This window comes from Vanellus vanellus, assembly GCF_965231255.1.
Source record: "Vanellus vanellus genome assembly, chromosome: 10".
Classification (NCBI taxonomy): domain Eukaryota; kingdom Metazoa; phylum Chordata; class Aves; order Charadriiformes; family Charadriidae; genus Vanellus; species Vanellus vanellus.
The window spans coordinates 6,686,491-6,713,319 of record NC_138915.1 but is presented as its reverse complement, the minus strand read 5'-3'; the positions used below and the strand labels follow the sequence as shown (position 1 = coordinate 6,713,319).

Genomic DNA, 26,829 nt, shown 5'->3' with positions numbered 1-26,829 from the left:
CCTGCTTCAGTACAATAGACCAATTATTTTTGCATTCTTCCTCAAAAAAAGTTACTGTGCTTTATGTTTAGGTGTTAGTTTCGTATTTATATATATATATACACACACACAGAATAAAAGTACTTCTTTCCTCGAAAAGTGGTATGATGCCAGTGAAGGATCATTCAATCATTTTGTTCTGTATTAATCAAAACCCACAGAGTTCAGCTTATTTATGGAAGGAACAAGAATCACTTACTGGAAAGCAGTTAAACAACACTGACTGACTGTCTTTAATTTATGAAAACTAAAAAGTGCCTTGATATTTTGTTTCTTTTCAGTCAGTAGTGGATGACTGGATAGAGTCATACAAACATGACAGAGATATAGCACTTCTTGATCTCATTAACTTCTTTATTCAGTGTTCAGGCTGCAAAGGTAAGATACTGCAATGTTTACTCATCCATTTAAGTAGTACTATAATATGATTCTCATTCTTTGCTTTTATACTACGTGTGCTGTAGGACTGCTCTATTTCTGCAGCTAGTTTACATTATTAGGGTATTGTAGTTAATCTTGTATTTCTGAAGGTGGTTTAGAAATATTATTACTATATTTTAAAATGTAGATTAAGCCTTTCGTATTCATACCAGACAGAATGCAGTACTGGTATTTAACGCTTACTACATCTTCCTCTGCTCCTGCTATTATTTCAGAAAACCATCTCTTTTTTAACATTGATAGTTAAGCTTGTTCAGTCTTGGAATTCTAGTTTGGATTTATCTACTGCTTATCATTGAGTGTTTTAAGATTGTTTCATAGCCTTTGCAGAGATGCTTGATCTAAAATATATTATGGCCAGCTTCATGGTAGTCTCTCTACAGTAAGATTGTATTTCCATATTTTTTTTTCTTTATTTTCTGGTTTTCTTTCCTTGTTTCCACATCCTCCATTCTTTTTCCCCTCATCTCCTTTTGAAGAGACGGAGGTAACTTACCCTGCAGTGTCACTGTGCATGATAGAGAACTGAGTGTGATTTGTTCTGCTCAAGCATTTCTCTCTGTCCTGATAAACTTTTAAAGTGCATAAATCTCCAGAAAGCTAAGAGCATTCCTCAGAGGTTATCCGTGCTTTCAAGAGCAGTGACCTTTTGATTATTGCTACCAGATAAAACTACAGAATCTTTTAATGCTTTCTGAGTTGGTCCTTGTCGTGAATTTTGCAGTATAGTGGCAGTAGACTTTACGAGATCTGTTTGGTTTTTATGTCACCATTTACACTCAAACAATTTGAGGCTAAGATAAATAAAAACTGCGTGAAATCACTGTGTTTATTACACTGCAGAAGATAATAAGTAGCAATAGAACTGTTCAGAATTGTCTTACACCATTTAGAATCTTGAGTCCTGAAAGGTCACTTCAGATTAGTGTAGTGTCTTGGCTGATGAAGAGGTCTGGCACAAGTGTCTGACTTCTGAATACAAGTGAACGAGTAAATTCTAGATACATATGTACATGCACACAAACACGCTTTTAAAAAAGAATAATAATAAAAGCCATATATATATGAAAAATTATTGGTGCTAAGCGCTTGTTATACATGGATGCTAAAATAAAAAATGTGCAACTTTTTAAAAAATAGATGTGTATATATGTAATATCTGTAGGTTAGCTGAAAATTAATCATTTTTACATTGTAGCAGGAGGTGTGTCATCTGCCATCTACCTCATATTGAAAGTGCTAATAATCTAATATCTAAATTGTAGGAGTTGTTACAGCAGAGATGTTCCGACATATGCAGAATTCTGAAATAATCCGAAAAATGACTGAAGAATTTGATGAGGTAATTTAAGGAAGTGCTGATAATTTATGGATACTAATTTATTTTCTTTTTTACCTGTCCTGATCTTACTGGATCGTGTTGCTACAGGTTTCTTTCAAGGGTAAGGTCAGCTACAAAAATGACAGGACTTGACTTTTATGAATGACAAATCTTGAACCCCCTTACTTCAATGAACTTGTAAGATTAGGAAGTACAGCTCTGCCTGTATATAACTTGTTTTATTAATGGTTTAAGAAATAAACATCAACTTTCAGTTTTTGAATAGTGGGAACTCCTACTACTGTGGGGCTGTGTGGGTTGCCTCCCCATTCCTCCTGTGTACGTAAGGCCTTTACATCATCTTTAACTTCTAAAATGGTTGCTAAATAAATTTCTATGCATTCATTAATCTACAAATTGTGGGGATTTGAATTTGATTATTCTCGAATTGAACACTGATGCTTTATCTTTCATGGGGATTATAACTTTTTTCCTTTTAACTTGTCACTTTCTGTTCCTCTGAGTGTTGGGGTAAATGAGATGTGTTGGGGTTTTGGGTGGCTGGTTCTTTTTTTGGTGGGTTTATTTTTGAGTGGTATTCTTTTTCACCCTGGGTTCCAACGAATGTAAAGGTAGCTTTAAAACCTCCTCCCCAAATTTGTCTAATGTGGAAATAATTGCACCCCACCAGTTAAAACCCAGAAACATTGGTAACTTTAACAGAGGGGAGAATGTAATTTGTATTTGCTTAAAAGTATAGAATCATAGAATGGTTTAGGTTGTAAAGGACCTTGAAGATCATCGAGTTCCAACCCCCCTGCCATAGGCAAGTATTTTAGTATTCCTTAGAACTATCTCAATGCATAAATAGATTTGATTACTGTATGAAATTCACAAAGCTTCAGCTGGGACTGTTTGTTCAGGGTGTTTTTATCACTATGTTATGCGCAGTCTTTCTTGTAACAGAATTCCGATGAGCAACTCTCAGATATCTTATCTCTTTTCATGGTTACTTTCTTCATTTTTGGCCAGTAATGTTGTTTAGCCTCTTAAAAAAGCTGATCCCAGAAGCACTGATACAAATGATGATCAATTTTTTTCCCCTGTCATTTTACCATTATCTGTAAAGGTTCCCAAATTAGGAGAGGAACATACATTTGTTACATTCAAGGTGTTATAGTAGGTTGTTTTACAACTTCAGGAATTTTCAGACTGATATGTAAGCATCTCCCTGTACACTTTATTATGGTCCTGAACCGAGTGTTCCTAAACATGTCAACCAACTGTTCATGTGAAGGTTCTTATGTTCTAGTGTAACCTGAAGTAGATTTGTGAGGGGTATGTTTTTTTTGATTTACTTTTTTTTGGGGGGGGTCGAGTAGGACAGAAAGAAGAAATTTGTAGTCACTTCAGTGTATGTGGCTACGTGCAGCTTGTAGAATGTTGTCTCTGCATATAACAAGCCTGAGTTGCAAAGTAGATGCGTATTTGTGGAATCGTGTTCTTCTGATGTGTTGTTTTTATAGCATTGGAGATTTTGGCTTAAAGTTGTACCCATTTCTTTTTAATCTTTAATAAAATAAATTTTAAGACGTTTGAAAGAGTTTCCTGCTTCTCTTTTTGTTTTTAATAGGATAGTGGAGATTATCCGCTAACTATGGCTGGTCCCCAGTGGAAAAAGTTCAAATCCAGTTTTTGTGAGTTCATTGGAGTACTCGTCCGGCAATGTCAATATAGCATCATATATGATGAATACATGATGGATACTGTAATTTCACTGCTTACGGGGCTGTCAGACTCACAAGTCAGAGCATTTCGGCACACTAGCACACTGGCAGGTCAGTGAATTATATTTATCTGTGTTTTGCTTCTGTTTTCTGTTGCACAGGAAAGAATTGTTCTGGTTGAACTTCCTGATACTCGACATTCAACTCGTGTCATATGGTTTTGGCTAATGCAACTTGTTTTAGTACAGCTTTCTTATCTTGTCTTTTTTGGTTTTTCATAACTGAAAAACAAACATTATTTTAAAGCATTCTTTACCAGCTGTCTAATACTTGATTTTTGTTAGCTTTGAGTCTAGTTGAAAAAGTAAATAAAGGAAGCTTCTCAGTTAATTCTACAAGTTTGTCTTCAGTCATAATAAGGGTGTAGGTATTTTTTTTAGCCTCAAATGCAGTTGAACCTGTTTATGCTCTGCATTAAGTCAAACAGGATTCATATTTTAGATTGGATGCAATTTTTACTACAAATATAAATCGTGCTGTATATTGAGGCTGTGGCGCAATGTAATTGAAAGGAGCATTTCCATTCTTTGCATTAGAAATATTTTTAAAAACCTGCTTCATCAGTGATACGGTCACTAAATTTCTGTATGGTTTTAAGTAATTATCTTTTTCATGTGATATGCTTTGTACAGGCAAAGCTTCTTGGATAAGGAAGTCCTAAACGTGTTGTGGTTAATGAAGAAGGGTCTCAGATGGCATTGTGCAGCAGTCCACTTATGTAGGGCTTATTATAGCAATTTTAGGTTGAACAAGATGGATTTAGACTCCTCATGAAACTGAGTTTTTGCCAAACTGGAAATAGTTCTTGTTAGCTTCACTGGAAGTGGCTGGTTTAGGGCTAGCTTCAGTTCTGACTATCTGATCAGTTGTTGTGTTTCATTGATCATCTCTTGAATATACTTTATCACACTGCGCATTGGGCTGCTGCTCTGAGACTCCCACTAGCCAAGGCATTTATTACGGAGAGAGGAACAAAACCTTTTGTTTTGGGAGAATATGCTGATTCTGCTGTATCATCAGTTTGACTGTTGTACCATATGACTAATACAAATTCTAGTTCTTAAAAAAACAAGTTTACTTTTTTTTTAGTTGTGCCTGAATAAAAGTTATAGAAGTTGCTTTGTTGCTTGTCAGTTTCTGTCACACAAAATAATTTTTATCAGTAGTCTGTTTGCATTTGTTAACATCAGTAGTAGATTGTTGATTTTGTATAATTAACTTGTGCTTTTCACATGAGATTACAGTTTGTGTTCTTGAAGATTGTGCTTTATATGGGATAGAGACAGCCAACAAAATCCTCGTATCCATATTTACTACTATTTGGAGTTAATTTTGGCTTCTATGATTAGCTCAGGCTTGTTCTTTTCATCTTGATATCCTTGGAGATCAGAGTGTGTGACGCTATTTCAGTTTATCTGCATGTCTTTATGCCTTACTCATCAACTTCGTGGTAGGGATACACACTTAATTTCCGTGTGTGCTCTGCCAATGCAGGCCCTTTCGTGCCTTCTTGTTATAAAAGTTCCTAAGAAAAGCAAGTATACTATTGACCGCCTCCTGGTTTCTGGAATAGGCATATTTGTCTGCACCCGTTTTAAAAGGGTTGATTCAGAAATAACAGCATGCAAAAAAAATCCCACCCAAGTGTATTTTACATTTTGGTTAGTTCTCCGGCTTCTAATTGGCTGATGTAATTTCTCTGCTTCTGGAAATAAAGGAACATTTAAAGAAAACTGCATCTCATTAAAATTAAATTGAGGGAGAAAGAACAGTGCGGTATGGTGGCATTGGTTGTCTAAGACATTTCCTTTTGAAGAAAGAAACTTCTTGTGTGTTTGAGGTTGAATGATTTGGTAATATCAGTCTACTACCTGATTCTATTAAAGGAATCCTTTTAATATTTGCTGGACTATGTTTGTAAGTCTTACATTTCACATTCATTTTTTGGGGGAAGCACATCCTATATCTCAATTCAACCTTATTGTTGTTCTCTTTCTGACAATTTTTTAATACTATGTCAAGTGTTTTATCTACTGTGTTGATAAGTAATGATGCAGTGCTTAGTAAAACACAGCCAATGTTTGTGTATCAAGAAACTTACAGTGAATATATTTTCATAAATACAAAAAGGGTTGACAGAAGGAGGTGGCAAGATTTTTGTTTATCGTTTTTCTTAGATCAGGTAACCTTTTAAATAATCCTTGTTCTCACTTTTTTGTAGCCATGAAGCTGATGACTGCTTTAGTGAATGTGGCATTAAATCTTAGTATTAACATGGACAATACACAACGGCAGTATGAAGCAGAACGAAATAAAATAATTGGGAAACGAGCTAATGATAGGCTGGAACTTCTACTACAGAAAAGAAAGGAGGTTAGTGCATCTTTCTGTAGCTGGTGTGCATAGGATGAGTGTTGATAAATGACAATTAACCTTGTTCTGCAGGGTTTTTTTTGTAAAGGTAGTTATTAGTCCCTCTGTTTCATTCTTTAAGTTGTTGATGTTTAATGTTTGAAAAACTTCATTACTTTGAAAAGTGCTTATTACCATCTGGTTTTCTGTAAAAAGAGATAAATATAGACTTTAAAATTTTCAGATAGTGCCATCTTATTAAAATTAGGAGGAGAGACTGCAATCAATAATAGATAATTTTTTGTTGTATTTCTTGAGCAGCGTCCTTAAACTAAGCTCAAATACGTAACAAAAATTACCATACATGGGCTGGTTTTGACTTCTAGGGAAGAACCCCATGATCTTGGGGCAAAACACTGCTTTTATGATGTCAATACTGATATGTCAATACTGATGTCAGCAGAAAGTTTGTTTAAAAGCTTTAGATAAAGTCTTTTCTTCTACAGAAAACACTATCAAAATTGAAACTGCAGTCTACTTCTATTTTCTTTCTTTCTGTGTAAAAGGGACTTGCTGATTCATTGCTGACAGTGCTGTCTTGTTGAAAGCCCTAATTCATTCAGGTTTAAGTTTTTCTTTTTGGGGAGCTTGTTTTGGGTTTTGTTTTTTTTCTGTTTGTTTGTTTTAGGCATTAGAAATAACTTTCTTATGATCAAAGGAAACATCTCACCTTTGCCCTTCAACTTTCATGCTGTTACCTGTTTTTACTTTCTTGACAATTCAGATAAACTAACAACTTTGTCTTTGCAGTTTGAGACTGATCCCTTAAACACCCATTAAATGTAGTTGTGCTAAATGCATATGAAGCACCAGTCCTATTATAAGTAATATATAGATACACAGAAGAGGGAGTGATGTGATAATCGGGACTTCTCCCAATCTCAGTTGGTCTTACGTATAATTGGCTGTTAGGATTTCTTACCAGCTTTTCTAGTTTTGGTTTTGATTTTCTGTTTTTCTTGTACTAAATGAAAGTAAGCTTCGAAGTTACATTCAATTGTTTGTTTGATTGCAGGTTTTGTTTCATTTATAACTCAACCTTATCCAGTACTAAAATTCATTTTAATCATTGATTCTTTTTGCATGTCTTTTGTTTTAATATTTTGTATTTGCCTTCTCCCCCACACCCCCAGCTGCTCTGGGCAAGTGTTAGATTTAGGCCCAGAACATGTTAAATATTTTGCTTTGTTACTCCTTTTCTCCTGCTGCTTAGTCTTTTTCTTCTTACTGTATTTCCATATAGGTTTTCCTTTCTTCCATAAATGCCTATATCTTATGATGCTATGGAAATTGTCTGCTGTTTTTCTCTCCATCTAGGAGGGGTCCTTTATCTTTTGTATCTGTTCCCCTGCACACCCAACCACCCCTCCACATCTGCCTAATATCTATCATGATTTCTTTGTGGGTTTTTTTGGGTGGGTTGGGTTTTTTTTTTGGTGGGTTGTTTTTTTCGTATTTGTTTTTCTTATTATTATTTTTAATATGATCCACTGAAATGTCGACTTCCTTAGCCCTTGACTGTTCTCATTAACATTGTCTTAATTTGTTGTACCTTTATAGTTCAAACTGCAAAAAGAATATGCTTGTCTGCTGACAATATTTAGTTATTTTCAAATCTTTTAACAGACTTTCTTGCACTTTCAAAGCAAATACAATTTTCTGTATTTTGAAACGCTGCATGTATCACTTCTCAGCTCATTTGCACGTCTTGCTCTTTTGTTGTTACTCTGAGGCTGGATTTGTCTCCTCCGTTATTTTTCATCTCCGTGTTATTAAATTCACTTTTTTTCTGCAATACCTTACTTATAGACAAAAAAAAAGCAGAAATTAGGTAACGGATAAGGAGGAAAGAGGTATTCAATACAGAGTGCATGCTGCTCATGTAGCCGTTCGCAAAGTTCTTAATCTATATCTTGTTGTCTTAGATTACAAATTCTTTAGCTTACAGAAAAGACTCCTTGTAATGCAGTTCACGTGATTTGGGTTTTGCTGTAATAATACACACCCATAAAAACATAGTAAGAGTGTTAAAAATCGGGGTTAAAAAGTTACTATAAAATTAAATCAAGTTTTCTTATAAATACCTTAAGAAGGAGCTTGCAGAAACCCAAGATGTCTTTGTTACAGTTGAAGAACAGTTTTCCAGCGGTCAGAATTACTAAAATTTGTATGCTGTGGTAGATACAATTCCTTAAATAATAGCATATTATACTGTGAAACAGATTTGTGAGTGTTTCAGGAAAGGATTTCATGGCCACGCTTGCAAATGTTAATTTAATTTCGTTTGTCTAGCATCAGCACCATCTGATCTGACTGTAAAAGTGCTGCTCACTGTTGATTCTTTCTTGTTTCATTCTTTCAGCTTCAGGAAAATCAGGATGAAATAGAAAACATGATGAATGCAATATTTAAAGGTGTTTTTGTGCATAGATACCGGTAAGTTTCTCGTAGTAAGTAATTTGTAGCTTCATTAATTTGTTTCAGAAGCTGGTAACAAGTTATCTCTAATTATTCATCTGTTTGATCCTGTTGCCCCACTTCTTTCTACAGAGATGCAATTGCTGAAATAAGAGCTATCTGTATTGAAGAGATTGGAATATGGATGAAGATGTACAGTGATGCCTTTCTCAATGACAGCTACTTAAAATATGTAGGGTGGACTATGCACGATAAGGTAAGCTGCATTGAGGAGGAAGAACAGAATCATGAAGCATAACTGCATGTTTTTGGTTGTTGATCTTACCAGACTAGGTTCTGATCTCTCAACTGTTTTAATCAGTCACTGCTTTTCTTATCACTCAGAAGCACTGGCATTTCAGCATTTATCTAAAATAGACTTCAATCTTTTGAATGGTTTTAGAGAACATATATAGATTTTTTTAAGGAACTGTTCCTTCTAAGCAAATGCCTTTTTCTGTTATTTATTGTGGATACAGACTTTTACTTTTTAATGCTTAACTATTTAAAATAAATACATTTCACATGGAATAATCCAGTCATACAGCCTAACAGTTTCTTGCCAATTCAAGAAACTTTTTAGCATTCTCAACTATCTGTAAAAAGCATGGGAAGGGTTCCCTTTGAGTGCCTCAAGCTGTTACTTACCACCTACCAGCTAGAGATTATTCTCTGCTTGGAGTGGTCAACAGATGTAGTTTACAAATACTCCTTGATCCAGTGTTGAGTCAGCACGTTGCCTCAGTTCTTACATTGGAGACTGCAAGCTATTGAATTTGAAGTGAAACATATGAGAGATGCTCACCCGTGCTATACTGTTCATGGGTCAGATATCAAAAAAACCAATAACCTCTGGCAGCGGGGTGATAAGAAACTGTGGAGTGAGTTGTCCTAGACTTTTCAAAAGTATTTCTGTATCTATACCTTACATGTTCTCTGCTACAGTAGATCTTGTACTTCGTGCAGAATATTTCTCTCTGTATGTACTTGGTAATTCTGATCTAACAAGAGATGATTGTTAATGATACGGATGTTGCCAGTTTTAATTTAAGTGGAAGGAAGCACAGAATTCTACTTGGGAAATATCTTAAGCATTTAGAGTACATCTTTAAAGAATGAAACAAGTGGGTTTTGACTTACAGAGATACTAACTGCAGTAAGATTGGGGGGAGGGGTTGTGGCATTGGTTTTTTTTCTCCCTTTCATTGGCTTGTTACAAAGAAGGACGTATTCTTACGTCATTAACGTGATTATTGATAGTATATCTTGACAACATTTATTCGTTGTCTTTGAATTAATTCAGACTGCAAAAGAAACTTGTCTTGTATCACTTGAAGATCACATCTGTATCCTATACTTGACTTTTAATCCAGTTCTTAATTTTATTTCAGCAAGGGGAAGTAAGACTCAAATGCCTAACCGCTTTGCAAGGGCTTTACTATAATAAAGAGCTTAATTCCAAATTGGAACTCTTCACCAGTCGGTTCAAGGTTAGTGTAACTTCATATTTTAAAGTATGTATGAATGTTTTGAAGTTGTATTACACTTCTCTCCTGTCTGAAAATACTTTCTTTTTGTGTTCTTAGGATAGAATTGTGTCTATGACTCTTGACAAAGAATATGATGTTGCAGTCCAAGCAATAAAATTACTCACTCTTGTTTTACAGTAAGTACATTTATAACTCCTTATCTGACCTACAACAAATATTAGAACTTTAAAGTGTTTCTCATACCTGTGGGTGAGGACAGCAGTTTGACAGAATTCAGATAATTCAAAGTCTAGAGAAATGTGCGCAAATCTTACACTTGAACAAAGTGGAATTTCAAAAGTAATCTGGCTAGAACGGTGCTGTTGCTTACCTTACGCTTCCTTAACTGTGGTAAGGCTAGAAACTTAGAATTCAGCCTCCCTAATCTGAAGCTGTCATGCAATATTTGAACTGAAGAAACATAGGATATATTGAAGGTTACACAGTAGCTGAACTTTTGAGCATAACCTTCTACTAAACGCTCATATTTTATCAGTAACTTTTGATTAGGACGACTTTGGAACTAAGCTATCTTGTTTTGGGTTGTAGGATGATAAATTAAAGCAAAAGGTTTAGATTCATTTCCATCTCACTCAATAGAGGTCATACTCTGTTGACTCAGGTTTGTTGTTGTTTCTTTCTTCCCATCCCCACCCCTAGGAGTAGTGAAGAAGTTCTGACTGCAGAAGACTGTGAAAATGTCTACCATCTGGTTTATTCAGCTCATCGGCCAGTAGCAGTTGCCGCAGGGGAATTTCTGTATAAAAAGTAAGATGGAGAAATTTATAGTTAACTTCTTGTTCCTGTAGATCTTAGTGTGTGCATTAATACTAGGCTTCTCATTAGTTTTAATTAAGAAAAAACTGAATAATGAAGTGACCTTAAGAAATAACTTACAGAAAATGAAACATTACTGTAGTTTTTGAACTTTTGTAGTTTTTCTGAATAGGAAATAGGGAGTTATTTTGAAGGCTGCTCTTTAAAAGCTAGTACCTACAGGTAATAGAATAAAAACGTTTCTTTGTCTTCTCCTTTCCCATCCTTCCTGTGTTCTGTGAAACATCTTAAAACGCTCATGTAGTTTGGTACATAAAACTTGTGCTTGCATCGTAATGAGTATTTTCCCATTGTAGTTCCTCCCCTCCTCCCCGCCCCCCACCAAAGTTGGCTGATGTGACCATTTTGTAAAGTATTTTTCTGTTTAAAAAAGAAAAAAAAAAAAAAAAAGAGATTCAACACGTATATCAGGTGTGTAGGGAAGGAAAGTATAGTTTCCATCTAATCCACCCGCCTGGATGCAGTCCTGAGTAATGTGCTCCAGGCAGTCCTGCTTTAGCAGGGGAGTTGGACTAGATGATCTCTAGAGGTCCCTTCCAACTCTGAAAACTCCGTGATTCCGTGAATACTTTTCAGACCTTCTTCCAGTATTTCTTTGCTGCATTAAAGTCTCATGTGTGGAGGTTCAGAAAATGTAATTTGCTAAAGAGAAGCATGGGCCTTCCAGCACCTGCAATAATCATTAATGTTTATAAAGTATTTTATTAAAATTATACCTTCCATTGGAAACAGTGAAATACCAACTCAGCATATGTGAAATTGTTCAAATGAGATTTCTCCCAAATAAATTCCTTTCAAAATAAAATGTGGAACCATGCAGCAAGGTGTTAAATGTGAGTCTGTAAAAACCCAATATGGTGATGTGAATTGACTGGCAAAGGCAATAAAGGAAAAACTTGTCATGAAATAATTTTTCTTCTAGGCTTTTCAGCCGCAGAGATCCTGAAGATGATGGAATACTTAAAAGGAGGGGAAGACAAAGTCCGAATGCTAATCTTGTGAAGACATTAGTGTTTTTCTTTTTGGAAAGTGAAGTAAGTTGAGTTTAAGGGATATTCTTGTTTTTGTGGTGTGTGTTTTGTTTTGCTGCTTTTGGCTTTTTTGTGTGTTTTTTTTTTTTTTTTAAATTACTTTCTAATTTAATTTGTTGTTGTTTTTCTCCGCTCATTGGTTAATAACAGTGAGCCTGCCCTGGTTTTCCTATTACTTGAGCAACCTGGGAGTCAAAAGACTTGTTTTGTGTGGTTGTGTTTATTTGAAGGATCTGTCCAGTACATAGCGTTGGGACAGGCTGTGAGCTTTACTGTGACAAATATTCTGCCGTCATTCTTCATGCTAATACATAGGTGGAAAGAAATTGTAATTTAGGAAATTTGTAAGGGGGGGAGGGAAATAAACTCCCCACAACTACCAGCCCCTGTCCCCCAAGTTCTGACAGATCTTGTAGCACTACTCTCTGTAGCAGTTGGTCTCAATTAATCTTTTTAAGTTAATTGGCGAAAAGAGGCTTCTGTTGATCCGGAGAGCTCACAAAATTTGGGGTTGGTTTTTTTTTTTTTTGCCACAGACAGGAGCCAAGCAAGAAAAATACCCTGTATTATAGCAAGTTCTGTAATGAACATTATAGCTGATAAAGAAAAATATTTAATCTGTTCTCATTTTAGTTGCATGAACATGCTGCTTATCTTGTGGACAGCATGTGGGACTGTGCAACAGACCTCTTGAAGGACTGGGAATGTATGAACAGTCTTCTGTTGGAGGAGCCCCTCAATGGAGAAGAACGTAAGAGACTTTCGTAGATCTTTATATCATTATGCACTTTCTGTTAGTTTTGATTTATAAGGAAATAAGATGTTTGCATTTATGAGTCCCCATATATTCTCTATTTTTACATGACTATAATAAATCACTAATACTAATCATAAATGTGAGGAAGAGTAGAAAGAGAACACTTCGGCTATAGAAGTGAGACACAGAAGAGCAATGGTGGGAAGAAAAGAGGGAGAAAAGAGCAGCAATAAGCATGAAGTGTCCAATTCCCCTCTTGTTCCACAGGTTTAGGCTGCACTTCTCGCATTAGAAAAACCAAGTTGCTCGTGAAACCGGTTCATTTACTGAGTGTTAAAACGACCCTATGGAAAAATACTGTCATTTCTTTGACAGTAAAACCAAACAATCCCCCTGGCATAATTCTGTAATTCATAGGTCCTAGTAAATGGACCACTGAAAAATGAAAAGGAACTAAAATGATTATGAAACTTGGTATTTGTTTCATCCTGTCCTGTGACTCATCCAGTGATATTCCCTCAGTTTTAAATATTGTCTTGTGTTGTTTGATAAGGTGCTTATCTTCTCTATCCCCTATGCTACCCCCACCCATGCAAACGAGCTATTGACCTAAATGCCTTTCTTTTTTTCTTTAAAAAAAAATAAACACATTTTGATCCTTAGATACTAATACTTGTGGAAAATGAAAAATCAAGCTGTATATTAACATATGTTTCTTAAATTTCAGCTTTAACGGATAGACAGGAAAGCGCACTGATTGAAATAATGCTTTGTACAATTCGGCAAGCAGCTGAATGTCATCCTCCTGTGGGAAGAGGAACAGGGAAAAGGGTAGGAAGCAAAAAGCTACTTGTCTGGAGGTGTGGGAATGACCTTGTGGGGATAGTGTGGGAAGAAGGAAAAGATTGTAGGCTGTTGCTGTTGAAGGGACTGAATTCAGAAATTCAGCTCTGGTCTCCACAGCCTCCAGTATCTGACTCCCTGGCTAGTTCACTTTTTCTGGACTTAATGATAATGAAACTTTGCACCAGAACTTCCAGTTTTAAGATCCTCACAATCCCAATATTTTAGGTGCTGACAGCAAAGGAAAAGAAAACCCAGTTGGATGACAGGACAAAAATTACTGAACTTTTTGCGGTGGCACTTCCTCAGTTGCTAGCAAAGGTAGGTTTAATTCCAGTTCTTGCTGATGAACTGTTGTTGAAATGTTAACAACTGTAGATTCTCGTAATTAACTGTATAGCTTGCACAAGTCTTTTTTGTTATTACTCTCTATTAATATTTGATTGTCCTATAACTGTGGTGTTGTTCAAGACTTTTTCATTTAAACTTTTTTCCTTGTGAATTTTACAGTATTCTGTAGATGCAGAAAAAGTCACCAACTTATTGCAGTTGCCACAGTACTTTGATTTGGAAATTTATACAACGGGGCGATTAGAAAAGGTAAGGTAACATTCAATAACACTTAATGCAAAAGGAGAAAACCCAGATTTGAGACTTAAGTCACTGGAGTTTCAGTTACCATTGTAGGTGTGTTTTTTGGTGTGAGATTTTATTTATTGTAACCCTTTTTGAGAATGAGAATTGGATTCCAGTGCTGTTGTTCTTAGAGATACTGAAAGTTTGAGTTTTCTAAGGCCTATCTGGCGAGTTTTAACAGAGAATCTTGCCAGCTAAATTAACTTCATGCAAGAGCACTTATTGCTGGGTTATGGTCACGTTTGAGGTATGCTGTGCTGCCTTACAGATTGTAAAAAGCTTGTGGAAATGGCTTGATAAGTTTTATTCTACTGATCACTGAAACTCATAAACTACCATCTTCGTTGCACAAAAAAGGAGACAACTACTAGACACAAGTTATGGAGTTACTGCTCTCATTTTATGTGCTACGTTGATGAAGTTAGTGTAAGCTCTTCTCATCTCTGTTTTCTCCTTCTCAGATGCACTGTTTTGCTGTATTGTGAAGCAAGTAGCTGGAAAGCATTAGGGTCAAAAAAATTAATAAAACGTTTAGTTGACAGTATAGCATGGAGCAGCAGTGAGCAACTCGGGTTGAGGGGAGGTAAATAAGAACAACTGAAGTTGGTTTCAGTGCTGGAACTTGAGTACTATGAAACTAAATCTTCAATTATACAGCTTTTAAGACCACGTGTAAATATTTGTGTGAGTGGGAGATAACTGCTTCTGTGTTGTTCAGTTGTCATTGCAAGTTCAAGTGTTAGATAAAACCATGCCGACAATTGCAAATTTTTAATGACTTTTTAAAACGCATTCAATCTTTACCCTTTGACAAGCTTCTACTTAATTTTTGCTAAATAGGTTTTTAATTTACTCAGAAGCTTCACCGGCTTTTCTAGAAGTGTTTTGTGTTCTGTCACAGTTACAAAAGTAATCAATTGACTTTAATAAACCTTAAGGAATTTTAAAAGATAAAAATATGTATGTGTATGTATATTTGTATGTCCATGAATACATATTTTTCCCATGCCTCATTTTCTTGCAGCATTTGGATGCCTTACTGCGACAAATCCGGGATATTGTGGAGAAGCACACAGACATAGATGTGTTGGAAGCCTGTTCAAAAACATACCACGCTCTCTGTAATGAAGAATTCACAATCTTTAACAGGGTTGACATTGCAAGAAGTCAGTTAATAGATGAATTGGCAGACAAGTTTAATCGACTCCTCGAAGACTTCCTGCAAGAGGTATTTTAATGTGCAAGATCAACTTTTCCTGTCCCTGTAAATACTTCCAGTGCGTTTTTCTGCCTTCCTGTGCAAGTCAGTAAGTTAGGGATGGAAACTTCCCTCTTGACTTTCGAAACTGTTAAGTCAATCACAATAGTACAACAGTATCATTGTTGTGTGATCGTGTGAACTCAGACTGTTTTTCTGTATTAGGACAGTGAGTCTTTAATTTGAATCTCCTTTTAACAAGTGGCTGTTGGGAATTTGAGATAAGTTTCAGATAAACTTCTTTCTCCTCCTCCTCTGTCTGTGATAAGGAGCATGGGAGGTGTCTTCTTGACTACCTCATTCTCCACACTTCTCAGACACAGACTTACTTTATCAAGCTTTGCTCCTGTTCCTATTGCTTATTGGCCTGAACTAGGATCTCACCCTAGACGTATGTGGACTATGTAAGAAATGTGCCTAGTAATCCGTGTATTTCCGGCTTTGTAAGAAAAAGAAAGAATGAGAGGTAAAGAAATGTCAGAGAGTTGGCTTGAAGGGAAATGGCAATTCCCCTGGTAGAAGTGTCGAAATCCATAGTGCCTTGATAAGGTTGTGCAACTACAGAACAGTAAAATGCATCAGACTTGCAGTATCTCTGATACACTGAGGAGGAGTTTCGGTGACCCCAGTTTTTCCTATGTACTTAAATAGATACTTTTGGGACCCTTTTCGCTCCTTTTCTTTCTCCAAAGGCAAGTTTGTTAGAACTTGCAGGAATATTAGAACAAAAGGCTTCCCTTACCTCTCTCAAAGACTTTTTTCTGTGATTAAGGTAAGACTGAGGTACTGACCTGTGGGCCATCTAGTCTATTATCTATTGTCTGACAGTGGCCTCTGCTGGATTCTTCAGAGAAAATTGAAGCACCTACATAATACATTGTATTCTGCTATCCTGGACTTTTTTCCTTTTTTTCCTTCTCCCTGCTCCCCACCCCACTCCTCTATTCCTCTTTGTGCTGCTGACTCTTTCTAAACAGGAACTGGTACCTACTGTCTCAAACTCTGTAACTCCTCTAAAAACAAATGTCATTGATAAATAATTTAGATGCAGTTCTTGTGCTTTTTTATGTTTGTTTGTTTTTGGTGGGGGGTTGTTGTGGGTTGGGTTTGGGAGCATGTTCTGGGGTTTGGTGGTAGTGTTTTGGTTTGGGTTGTGGGTTTTTTTTTTATCTTCTCAAGTTCCCTAGTTTGCTTAGCATACATTGCTTGGGATTTCTTACTATAATGTTATTAAATAGGGGGAGGAACCTGATGAAGACGATGCATATCAAGTCTTGTCAACACTGAAGAGAATCACTGCTTTTCACAAGTAAGTAGGCTTCTGTAGACAGCTGTCAGGGTTTGTGGGTGGGTTTTTTTTGTTTTTAATTTGCTCTCTCTCTTACCTTTTTAATGTAACTTGGAGGTTTTTTTGTTTCCTGTGAATGATTGAGAGTTGTGCAGAACATGACCCACTCTGAATATACGAAGAAACATACAAAACTGAAATCTTCTGGGGTTTGTGTTTGTTTGGGTTTTTCTTTTTTTTTTGCTTTGGTATTTCTTTTTTGTTGGTGGTGGTGTTTCTTGTTGGGGTTTGGGGGGTATTTGTGTTTATTGTTTGTGGTTTTTTTTTATTTTTTTTATTTTAAGTTTTTTAGACCAGTTAAGCTTTTAGTAGTTATTAACAGATTGCAGAAGTGGTGTTAGCTAAATTACATCTTTGCTTCATTTCTAATGCTTCCAGTGCTCATGACCTATCAAGATGGGACTTGTTTGGCTGCAACTACAAGTTGTTGAAAACTGGCATTGAAAATGGAGACATGCCAGAGCAGGTCTGTAGTTAAAATGTATTCTTTAGGTACAACAATAAATAGCTTTTGCTGCTGTCTTTTATTGGCCATTGTCATCTAACGTTTTTTTTCCCTTTTGATTTCAGATTGTTATTCATGCACTGCAGTGTACTCATTATGTAATCCTTTGGCAGCTAGCAAAAATTACTGAAAGCAGTTCCACAAAGGTATGTCTTGTTCCAGTTGTATTAGTAAATAAACATTTGTACATACCTGCAGTGTCATCAAGTGGGAACTGTGATGGAATTAATTAAGACTAAGAGTTTTTTTTATTATTTTATAGAGATACTGCCTAAATCTTCATTTCTAATAAGTTCTTCAGAATTCATAATTTTAGTAGTGGAATGCTTGATTTTTAAACCTAGTATTTCTCTGAATTGTTACGGTTTTACTCTTTAAATGTCAATATTATGTTTAATTTGACAGAATTTTAAAGTAATGGTAGTAAATAAATGCATTATCTATTAGCCTGGCACAGTGGCAATGCTAAGGAGGGGTAGAATACCAATTATAAAACACAGTATAGTCAGTCTTACCACTCTAACGTAGTGGATTTGAATTTGTTTGCAAACTGGGAAGTATCAGTGACAAGTCACTGAAATACAAGAATTTGTGCACTGTTGTAGTATTGCTCAGTATGTTGCAATCATACTTCACTCTTCATCAGTCTTTTAAATGTGCTGTTAAATAAAGACATGAAAAGCTTAAGTTAAATTTCAGACTTTCTCAGGGAATAATAAGAGGGCCTGTGCTGGTTCTATGTATAGTAGTCTTGAAGGGCAAAGCTCTGACAAATGTCATCTTTCTAATTTCACTTCTTGAAAAACCTTGGAGGAAGGATTAAGGTTTCTTGTATCCATTGGACAGCGTTGCTTGAAGACCGTGATTAGGTGGCTTGCTCTGCGAACTGCCTAATGAAAGATGTTTTTTTGAAAGGCCAGACAGTTTAGTATGGAGTTCATAAGTGCTGAAACATTTTGATGACTTCTTTAACTGAAAATAAAAGTTATAATCAAACATACTTTGGCCTTCTGCAGTCCTCTAAGAAGGGTACGTTTTGTGCTCTTTCACTGGAAATTTATGCTGGACTTGCACTTTATTATTGGAGATACTGATAACACGTCCTTTATTTATGTCAGAGATGAAATAAGTAAATTCTTCAGTTTTTTTTTTAAAGATTTTGATGGTCATATTTATAACTAATTTAAGAAAAAAGTTGTAGGCATCTGTCATAACTTACTAGGGAGAAAACAAAGGGGATTCATGACATTAATAATTAAAATTAATAAATTTTTAATTTATAATTGATAATCCCAGATGACAGTATACTTATTTTTACATGAGGATGTATAAGGGTTTTTCTATTTTTTCTTTATTTTAGGCTGTGATAGTATGAGTTGAGGTAGATACAGGAGTGGAGAAGCATACTATGTAACTTGTACTAATGATTTTTGTAACAGAGAACACATTTGTGAGATCATGGTGTTTATTTTTTTCTGTTTTCTTATCATGTTAAGACTTCATTAGTCAAATGAATAATTGCAGCCTTACTGATTCAGTAATTGGAATCTGAAGGTGTGTTAAATAAATGTGAACTTCTTCAACACTGCCTGGCTAGCTATTTTACCATGTAGGTTTTAACAGCTTTTAACATTTCCAAAACCAAACATAGCAGATATGAAGTGGATACATAGATTGTTGAGAACCACTTATGTGAGTGAAGGATTTGGAGGCTTTGTTAGCTTATTCTTTAAAGGGTAAACAACAGTCTGAGTTTTTTTAGTGATTAAAGCTTTATCACAAACCTGATGGCAGAAGCTGAGCTAAATACTAAAAAGTTAGGGTAGAAATTAAGATTAACTTCACTATTTTGCAGTAAAATGTGATTTGTAATACTTTCAGCAGGAATGAAAGGAACTTACTTGAAAAGCGGTCCTTTATTGTGACTATTTTCTGCTCCTGTGTAATAAAGCTTAGTAAATTACAGCTTTCATAGGTTTAGCTTCTGAACCACAACTATTTTATTATATTTAACTGCTTGACTGCTGCCAAATATACCGGGTACGTACAGAAGTTCCATTGATTTCTGTTCAATGCCAATGGAACATAATAGCAAAGAAGTGGAAGCACAGAACCAGCAGTGACAGAAATGTACTGTGCCTAAAGATCATTTGTTGTTGTTGTTGTTGTTCTTTGGTTTTGCTTTGGTTTTTGTTCTGTGACAAAATTAACTGCTAACTGTGTGTTGTTTCTGAACAGGTTGACTAAGTGTATGAATTAGCTTCATAATATAGGCTACTAAAATAAAAGACTATATACAAATAATTCAAATTTTTTATTGAAATTTAAATGAATAATTCTGTATGAAGGAAAGAAAACCTTTTCTCTCAACATTTACCGTCCAGATTACTATAGTGATATTGAGAGAAATACACATGGGAGTATTTTATGTAGTGAAGGTGTTCTAAAATAATCTTATACTTAAACTCATAGTCAGGAAGCAGTTATGTTTCTGGTTGAGATTGAATGACACGTGGTACCGGTGTGTTACCTGCTTTCTCGAAGGGAAAGTCTTGTTTGGGCTTAGATTGTATGGATAGTCTTTAAACTTATCTCAGGGGTATTTCTTCTTTGTCTGGGCCGCTGCTGGTTACGCAGTTGGCCTTTTGTAATGGGACTTCCCCAGTTGTGTGTGCACTAGAATCTTCACGTGGTTGAGTAACACCAACTATGTTGCGCAATGTTGATGGTATTTCTACCAATTTATTTGCTCAATAATCTACTCTTCTGGAAGTCATTGCAATGCTTACAAAGCTACATTTTTTTTTTTGTCAAGGGAAGAGGGGAAGAAAGCCCCAACTCTCACCTGACGTTTTACTTTATGCCCAAGCAGTGAGTTAAAAAAAAATAAAATAAAACCATGTAGCCTTGTCTGTTTTAGTTATGAACAGCTACCTGAAATCTGTTCTCTAGGTTGAAAATACAGCTACTTTAAAGACAAAATGCTTTATCCTCTGGGTTGTTTTTTTTTGGGGGTGGAGCAGCAGTGTGGGTGGAGGTTTTTTAGGTTTGGTTTTGGGTTGTTTTTTTTGTGGTTACTGTTCTTTTAAGAGAACTTCACTATTTTCATCCCAACTTCCATGTCTTTTTGTGGTACACAGGATGACAAAATTGAGGAAATTGCTGCTTGATAGTTTTATTTGTATAGTGATTTTAAATAAGGCTGTGGACTTGAATGTTACAACTACATACAAGGTCTGTGGTTGATAGCTCTGAAATTGCATACAGTAAAAGTGACTAGAAAATTGACAAAGCAAAACTTACATGAAATCCTTCTCTTTCAAGGAGGATCTTCTACGTCTAAAGAAGCAGATGAGAGTGTTCTGTCAAATATGTCAACACTACCTGACCAATGTAAACACTGCTGTTAAGGAACAGGTTAGTGACTGTTGTTTATCCTTTTAGTCTTCTAATATTATACTTTTAAAGCAGTTGAAAAATAATTCCTCTTGCTAATACTTTTAGCACTTACGTTGGGAATGTGGTGTGTCTTGGATGTTCATGCCGAATGCCCTTTGAGTGTGAATACATACTGTACTTCTGTGCTTGCTCTCCCTTAGGTAATTTAGGTAGGGTTTCAGAATCAATTTAAACTTGATTGTTTCTAGTGATTTTAGGCAGCGTAAACTTCTATTCAAAGGGGGTTTTTGTTTCTTTCTTTAAACAATGACTGCGCAAGCACGCTGTAGAAGCCTTCTGGTTTGTAAGTTAGGTGGGAGAGTTCCGTTGCAAAGCTCTTGCTTACCATGTAGTCCTGACACATGCCTCCAGTGGAGCCGATTGTGGGTTCATAGACTCGGAGCTGGAAGAACTAGGGACAGCTATTTAAAAGAGAGAAGTTATTTTATTAGTTCTGTCTTTGAATGCTTTTATGTTCACACATTTGTACTATGGTATATATGTGCCCATCCACTGAAGAACTGTGTAACCTCTTTCCTCTTGCTGTAAACCTGTGAGGACATACCTGGGAAACCTCTGTCTGTTCCCCTTCCCCATGATGCTGCATACAGAATATATTCCTCAGTTCTTCAGAGTCCCAGGATTTTGGGGATCTCTGAATCAGGAGAAAAAGAGTGCGTACTTCACATGAGTGTGTGTGTTTATACATGTACATGTATGCACTGTAACCTGGGGGATTTTTGTTGTTGGGAAGTGGTATTTCTTTTTTGTGGTCACACTTAGGTACACTCACACTGGTCAGTTGTTAACGGTATTGTTCAGAGATATTTGGAGACCATTCTAGCAAATGCTTGGAAGCCTCAACAGTGATGTAATGCTCGGAAAAGACGTGAACAATTTTCATTTTACCAGTTTTATAGTCCGTCCCTCAAAGCGTTGCCCTTTGTGTGGGAGAGTTTTAGCTGGAACTAAGTTCTTGGGTATTTCAGACATAAAATGTGTAGGTATTTAGTCTCCTGCCTGAAGTGTCAGGCACTACTTGCATGGACAAAAGTCCTGTCTCTTTTTTTAAGAAAAATGCAGGCACGAAGGTTTGGGAGCTTGTTTTTTTTTTTTTTTTTTTTTTGTTTTATTTTTTTTTTTCCTTCTGTTTCAAAAAGAATTGAGACATCATCTTGGGAAATACTTGTCTGGAGTCCTGAGGGTAACAGGGTCAAAGGAAAAGGTTGAACTGTGGTGGCTGTGGTCCAATAGTTCTCTAGCAAGGACTATCACAGGAGTTTTTGGGTTCCAGTGAAGAGCATAGTTTGTTGATAGCAGGATTAATTCAAAGTAAATGCCTTTAGCAACCTTTAGAATGCTAAAATGAAAAAAAAAAAAAAGAAACCACAAACCAAAAAAAAACCCCAACCAAACAACCCAACAACAAAGTATCTCTCTATGGGGGAAAAACCAAACTGTCTTCTGGGTATACTTTTTAATTAAACAAATAGAAGGCTAGGAGCCTTTATACTGCTAAAGATAATAACTGCCTGGTTGATCTTGAAGTTGAAAATCTGGTCCACTGAGTCGCACAACTGCAGCTTTTGAAACTCTTGCTGTAACAAGAACGTTCCTGAAACTGAATAGGCACATTCTATGTCGGAGAGCTATCTAGTGTCAAAATCACAGGGTGTAGGGTGTGAAAGTGCGAGTAACAAAAGTTACTGAAGCGCTGAATAGGTCTCTTTAAAGGGCTAGATAACTCGCAGACTCAGGTAGAATGCTCTAGAAACTTGACCTGTCTCAGTCACATGGGGTACAAGAGCCATGGTTCTGCTTTCCTTCTCTAATCTCATGAAAGGGCACAGGGCCTCAGAGGAGCATATGTATTTTTGTGACCAGGAGGTTAATAATATTTGTTTTGAGGAGTTAGAGAACGGGTCTGTTCATTAAAATGGAAGTATTTGGAGTTAGTACATTAGTCAAAGAGATGAGGTGCAGCACTAAGCAGTGTGTTGCCTTGGTCTGTTAGTTTGAAGAATGTCAGTCTAGGTACTGATACTTTTGAACTTTCCAGGGAGGTGGAGTACAGACATTTAAATCTGATGTCAGATGCATGAGTTAGCCAGCAAAATGAAGAGGTGTTTGCTTTTTTGGAAGCAAAACATATTTTAAGACTTAAAGGGGTTGAAGGACTTCAGCTGTTAGATGTTTTAGAAATGTGATTTAAACACTTAAAAAAAAAAAAAAAAAAAAAAAAAAGAGAGAGAGAGAGAAAAAGACTGACACTATGGTTTGTGTGTACAAAATTCTCTAGTGACCTAATGTTGTCTCTGTCAGGCAGAATTTGGGAGTCTCAGGCTCCTCATGTTTTAATCGCACAATGTTTTGGTATTCAATTGGCTTCACCTGTGCAGTATCTTGATCTGGAGACCCAGTCTTCGTACAGCAACCTCCTGTAAGAAACTATGTACGTTTTAACTTCTGCTTGGCCTGTGTAGTTGTTTAGGATGTAAGTGGCCTATGTACACCATTGGGCTCCAAGTACGTTATTCTAAACAAAATCCAGTTTCCAAGCAAGTATTTACTAAGGTTTCTTTTTAATAGGCTTTCACAATTCTGTGTGATGTGTTGATGATCTTCAGTCATCAGATTATGACAGGAGGACGTGACATGTTGGAACCACTTGTTTACACTCCTGATTCTTCATTGCAATCTGAACTACTCAGTTTTATTTTAGACCATGTCTTCATTGATCAGGATGATGATAATAATAGTGCAGGTTTGTACAAAACTTATGTCTCCTTTACATTATTCTAACTAATGCTTTTTTTGTGTGTGTGTTTGTTTTTTTTTTTCCCCTGGCATTGAGGTGTGCATGGGTACAGAGGTAGGTTTATGTTTTAAATGTTAGCAGCCAATGAAAGCATTTTATGTTTTGAAGACATGTAGGATAATCATGGTAAAGGTTTGGTTTAATAGGCACAAATATATATGTCTCTGTACCAAGAAAAGAGACTTGTCAGTGTGCAATGAAGTGCACTGCTGTCAGAATTGAGATTTGTTTTTCTGAATCCTGACCGTTAGCCCACATCACTTTATATATATAATGCTTAAATATGAAGTATTTAAATGGGACAGTTTTCATGTTCTGAACTCTTTCTAGATGGACAGCAGGATGACGAAGCTAGCAAAATTGAAGCATTGCACAAAAGAAGAAATCTACTTGCAGCTTTCTGTAAACTCATTGTATATACTGTGGTGGAAATGAATACAGCTGCAGACATTTTCAAGCAATACATGAAGGTAAATCTGAAGCCTAGTGTTGCGATGCTTCATAAAACTACTATGATACAGTAGTAGTGTATTTTGTAGTTATCATTTATTTTTTACCTTGCAAGATAACTGATACACAATGTGAAGAATTCAAAACTCCAGAGTTGGTAGTTTGTAGGCCTTTAAAAATTCTTTTTCCATAAGAAGGGAAAAAAATGACTGAGTAGTTTCACAGTTCCAGTGTGTGGATAGTGGGGAGGGAGGAAGAAAACTTGATAATGATTTTTACATTGCCTTTAATAGATTTATTTCCTTATCCTGATCAATGGTATATTTTTAATTCAGTTACTAGTTTAGCAGGCCTTTTGAGAATCTTTTCACAAAGATCAACTCCACGATGTCTAGTCTCATCAAATAATTTCAGCTTAAATTTTGTAGAAGAGGAAAATATGTTTTGTGATTTCTACCCACTACCTGCACACGTGTCACCCCCCTGCAATGTGTTCTTTATGTGATTTCACATTTTGTGAACGTGATAAAGCTTTGCTACTTGGTGGTTACCTTAAAATTTTAAATTTGGGCAGCCTGCTTTTGTCTGAGTGCTGTACGTGTTATTTTGAATCTCTGAATAACTAATTGGGTCTTTATTGAACCTCAAGTAGTTAAAGAACTGAACAGGCAGCTCTCTTCATTGGAAGAATTATGTCTATGACGCTATCTGTAAATGCTTCCTTTCAGCAGAGAAAATAGAAAGCTCCCCACCAGACTTATAGAAGTTACTAAAAAGATTAGATTCTAATCTTGTACCCTGAAGGGGTGAACACGTGTTATTAAGAAATGTGTCATGGCCTTGAAGTTAAATAGGTCATTGTGCCTCTAAAGTAATACTAATGACAAGAATGAAGAGTACTGGACTCTTTCTGATTTGAGTTTTTTTTTTTTTTATCATTTTGGGGGTGTTTAAGGGTGTCATATTGACGATGTAATCATGAATGTGTTATGTTTTTTCCTTTCAAAAGTGTTCAAATTTTTTCTTTAAATAGCAAATCCTAGATTATGTTTTCTGAAGAATCCAGGAGTTGTAAAAATTGAAAGCTAACTTTTTTTTATTTTTCCTAGTATTACAATGACTATGGTGATATTATTAAAGAAACGATGAGTAAAACAAGACAGATAGACAAAATCCAGTGTGCTAAAACTCTTATTCTTAGCTTGCAGCAGGTAAGAATAATATACAATGTTTTTATGCATGAAATTCCATACTGTAGATCATGTCCTGTTGTTTAATAGCTAGTGTGAGGTATTAATGAAGAAATACTTACGGAAGGTAGAGATAAATAGGTCTAAATTGAAACATATTTTCTGCGACTGTTCGAAAAACTGCCAGTCGTCTTCAGATCAGTACGAAATGAATGTAGCTCTGATACCTTCTTAGCTCTAACATAATAGTTTTGTTTTAGTCACATATTCAGAAACGTGTTGTGAAACTGCTAGTTTACTTATGAGCAGATAAAAAACACTTCCTGCCTGTATGGTGGGGGTTTGTGTTTTTGTTTGTGGGGTTTTTTGTTTGTTTTGCTTTGGGTTTTGTTGTTGTTGCTGGGTTTTTATTTGTTTTCTGTGGCTTTGTTGTTGTGTTGTGTGGCTTGGTTTTTTTTTTTTTCTAAACTATTCTGAGAAGTAATGGGAAGTTTTAGTAATTCAGTATTTCTTAATGTTTGGTAGGGGCTTCACCCATCTTTGAAATTAAAACATGATTTAATGCTCTCTTCAGTAAATGAGCTTGTTTGTGTGGAGACCTGATGAATTCAGTCGAGGTCAGAGTCGGATTCATCTGCTCACATGAACCATCTGCATGAATCTTATTTACAGGATCAGAACAATAAAGCCATATCTCTGCAAACCACTGTAATCCAACGTAGATCTCTGCTGTTGTTGAAAGGAAAAATGTCCCTCAGTTTGTCCTCTCTCTCTCTCCTCACACCTGTTCTTTTGACTAGAGGTCATAGAGCCACATAGTGGATATAGATCTAGATACTGATCCTGGTTGAGAAATAACCAGAAAAAGTCCTTATAAACCAGTTTAGTGGCTTCGTTCTGTACGGATATTGCCAATACAAGGGGGGATGAGGCCTTTCCTTTTGATAGCAGCATGAAGTAGCTGGTGGAACTGCAACATAAACTGTGCGACTAAATTACTCCTAAGGTTTTTGCTGACTTTCAACCAGAGTTCACAAATTTTTGTGACACTGGGTTAATGCTATCCTTATTAGTCTTTTCTGTCTCATGAATACCCAGCCCCTTATATTTTAAAGGGCAGACAGAGGAAGTGAGTGTAGTAAGTGCAGTTACGCAGGTAATAGGGAGGCAGTTACACAATCCTAATATGGCAATAAGAACAGTAACATGAGGGGATCCAAGTATTATAAAAACAAACAAAGAAACCCCACATGTACAGTTAAACATGTAAGTAGCATTTTCTCCAGGAAAACTTCTTAAAAAAGAAGCTAACCAGAGAAGAAATACTGGAAGCGGTAGTGGATAAAGGGAGTAACCAAGTTGCGGTGAGCTACACCAACATAAAAGGAAAGTATGCAACTATGGGCCAAAACTTACCTATAAATGAAAAGACAGTGTTCATAGCCCTAGTGAGTCTGGTTTTGGTTTATTCTGTGTTATATGAGAGAATGAAGGGTGAGCTTGTTAGACAAAACTTAGAAAATAATAGAAAAATTGACTGTTGAAGATAATTACAGTCAAATTCAGTAGGATGAAAAAAGAATTGATGAAAGTAAGAAGAGGTTGTGAAGTTGAGCATGGTCGGTGTTGCCAGCGCTGAATAGTTAGAAGTCTGATCCTCAGTGGCAAAGTTTCTGGTGTCTTTGGCAACTTCCCTGAAGGCATGTTCCCATTTTAGAATTTCTTCATTATA

General features: G+C 36.0%; 1 protein-coding gene across 1 annotated transcript in view; it reads left to right on the top strand.

Annotated features, from left to right (window-relative positions):
* STAG2 (STAG2 cohesin complex component) overlaps nt 1–26,829 on the top strand; it is an 82,505-nt gene that overhangs the window by 43,976 nt on the left and 11,700 nt on the right. The window contains exons 5-26 of the mRNA XM_082488482.1: nt 321–417; nt 1,746–1,822; nt 3,435–3,639; nt 5,810–5,961; nt 8,363–8,436; nt 8,551–8,674; nt 9,849–9,947; nt 10,044–10,123; nt 10,647–10,754; nt 11,746–11,857; nt 12,488–12,605; nt 13,339–13,442; nt 13,683–13,775; nt 13,965–14,054; nt 15,115–15,318; nt 16,587–16,657; nt 17,075–17,162; nt 17,267–17,347; nt 20,526–20,618; nt 23,229–23,403; nt 23,788–23,927; nt 25,017–25,118. Coding sequence (XP_082344608.1) covers nt 321–417; nt 1,746–1,822; nt 3,435–3,639; nt 5,810–5,961; nt 8,363–8,436; nt 8,551–8,674; nt 9,849–9,947; nt 10,044–10,123; nt 10,647–10,754; nt 11,746–11,857; nt 12,488–12,605; nt 13,339–13,442; nt 13,683–13,775; nt 13,965–14,054; nt 15,115–15,318; nt 16,587–16,657; nt 17,075–17,162; nt 17,267–17,347; nt 20,526–20,618; nt 23,229–23,403; nt 23,788–23,927; nt 25,017–25,118 — 2,487 coding nt within the window. The remainder of the gene's footprint in view (nt 1–320; nt 418–1,745; nt 1,823–3,434; nt 3,640–5,809; nt 5,962–8,362; nt 8,437–8,550; nt 8,675–9,848; nt 9,948–10,043; nt 10,124–10,646; nt 10,755–11,745; nt 11,858–12,487; nt 12,606–13,338; nt 13,443–13,682; nt 13,776–13,964; nt 14,055–15,114; nt 15,319–16,586; nt 16,658–17,074; nt 17,163–17,266; nt 17,348–20,525; nt 20,619–23,228; nt 23,404–23,787; nt 23,928–25,016; nt 25,119–26,829) is intronic.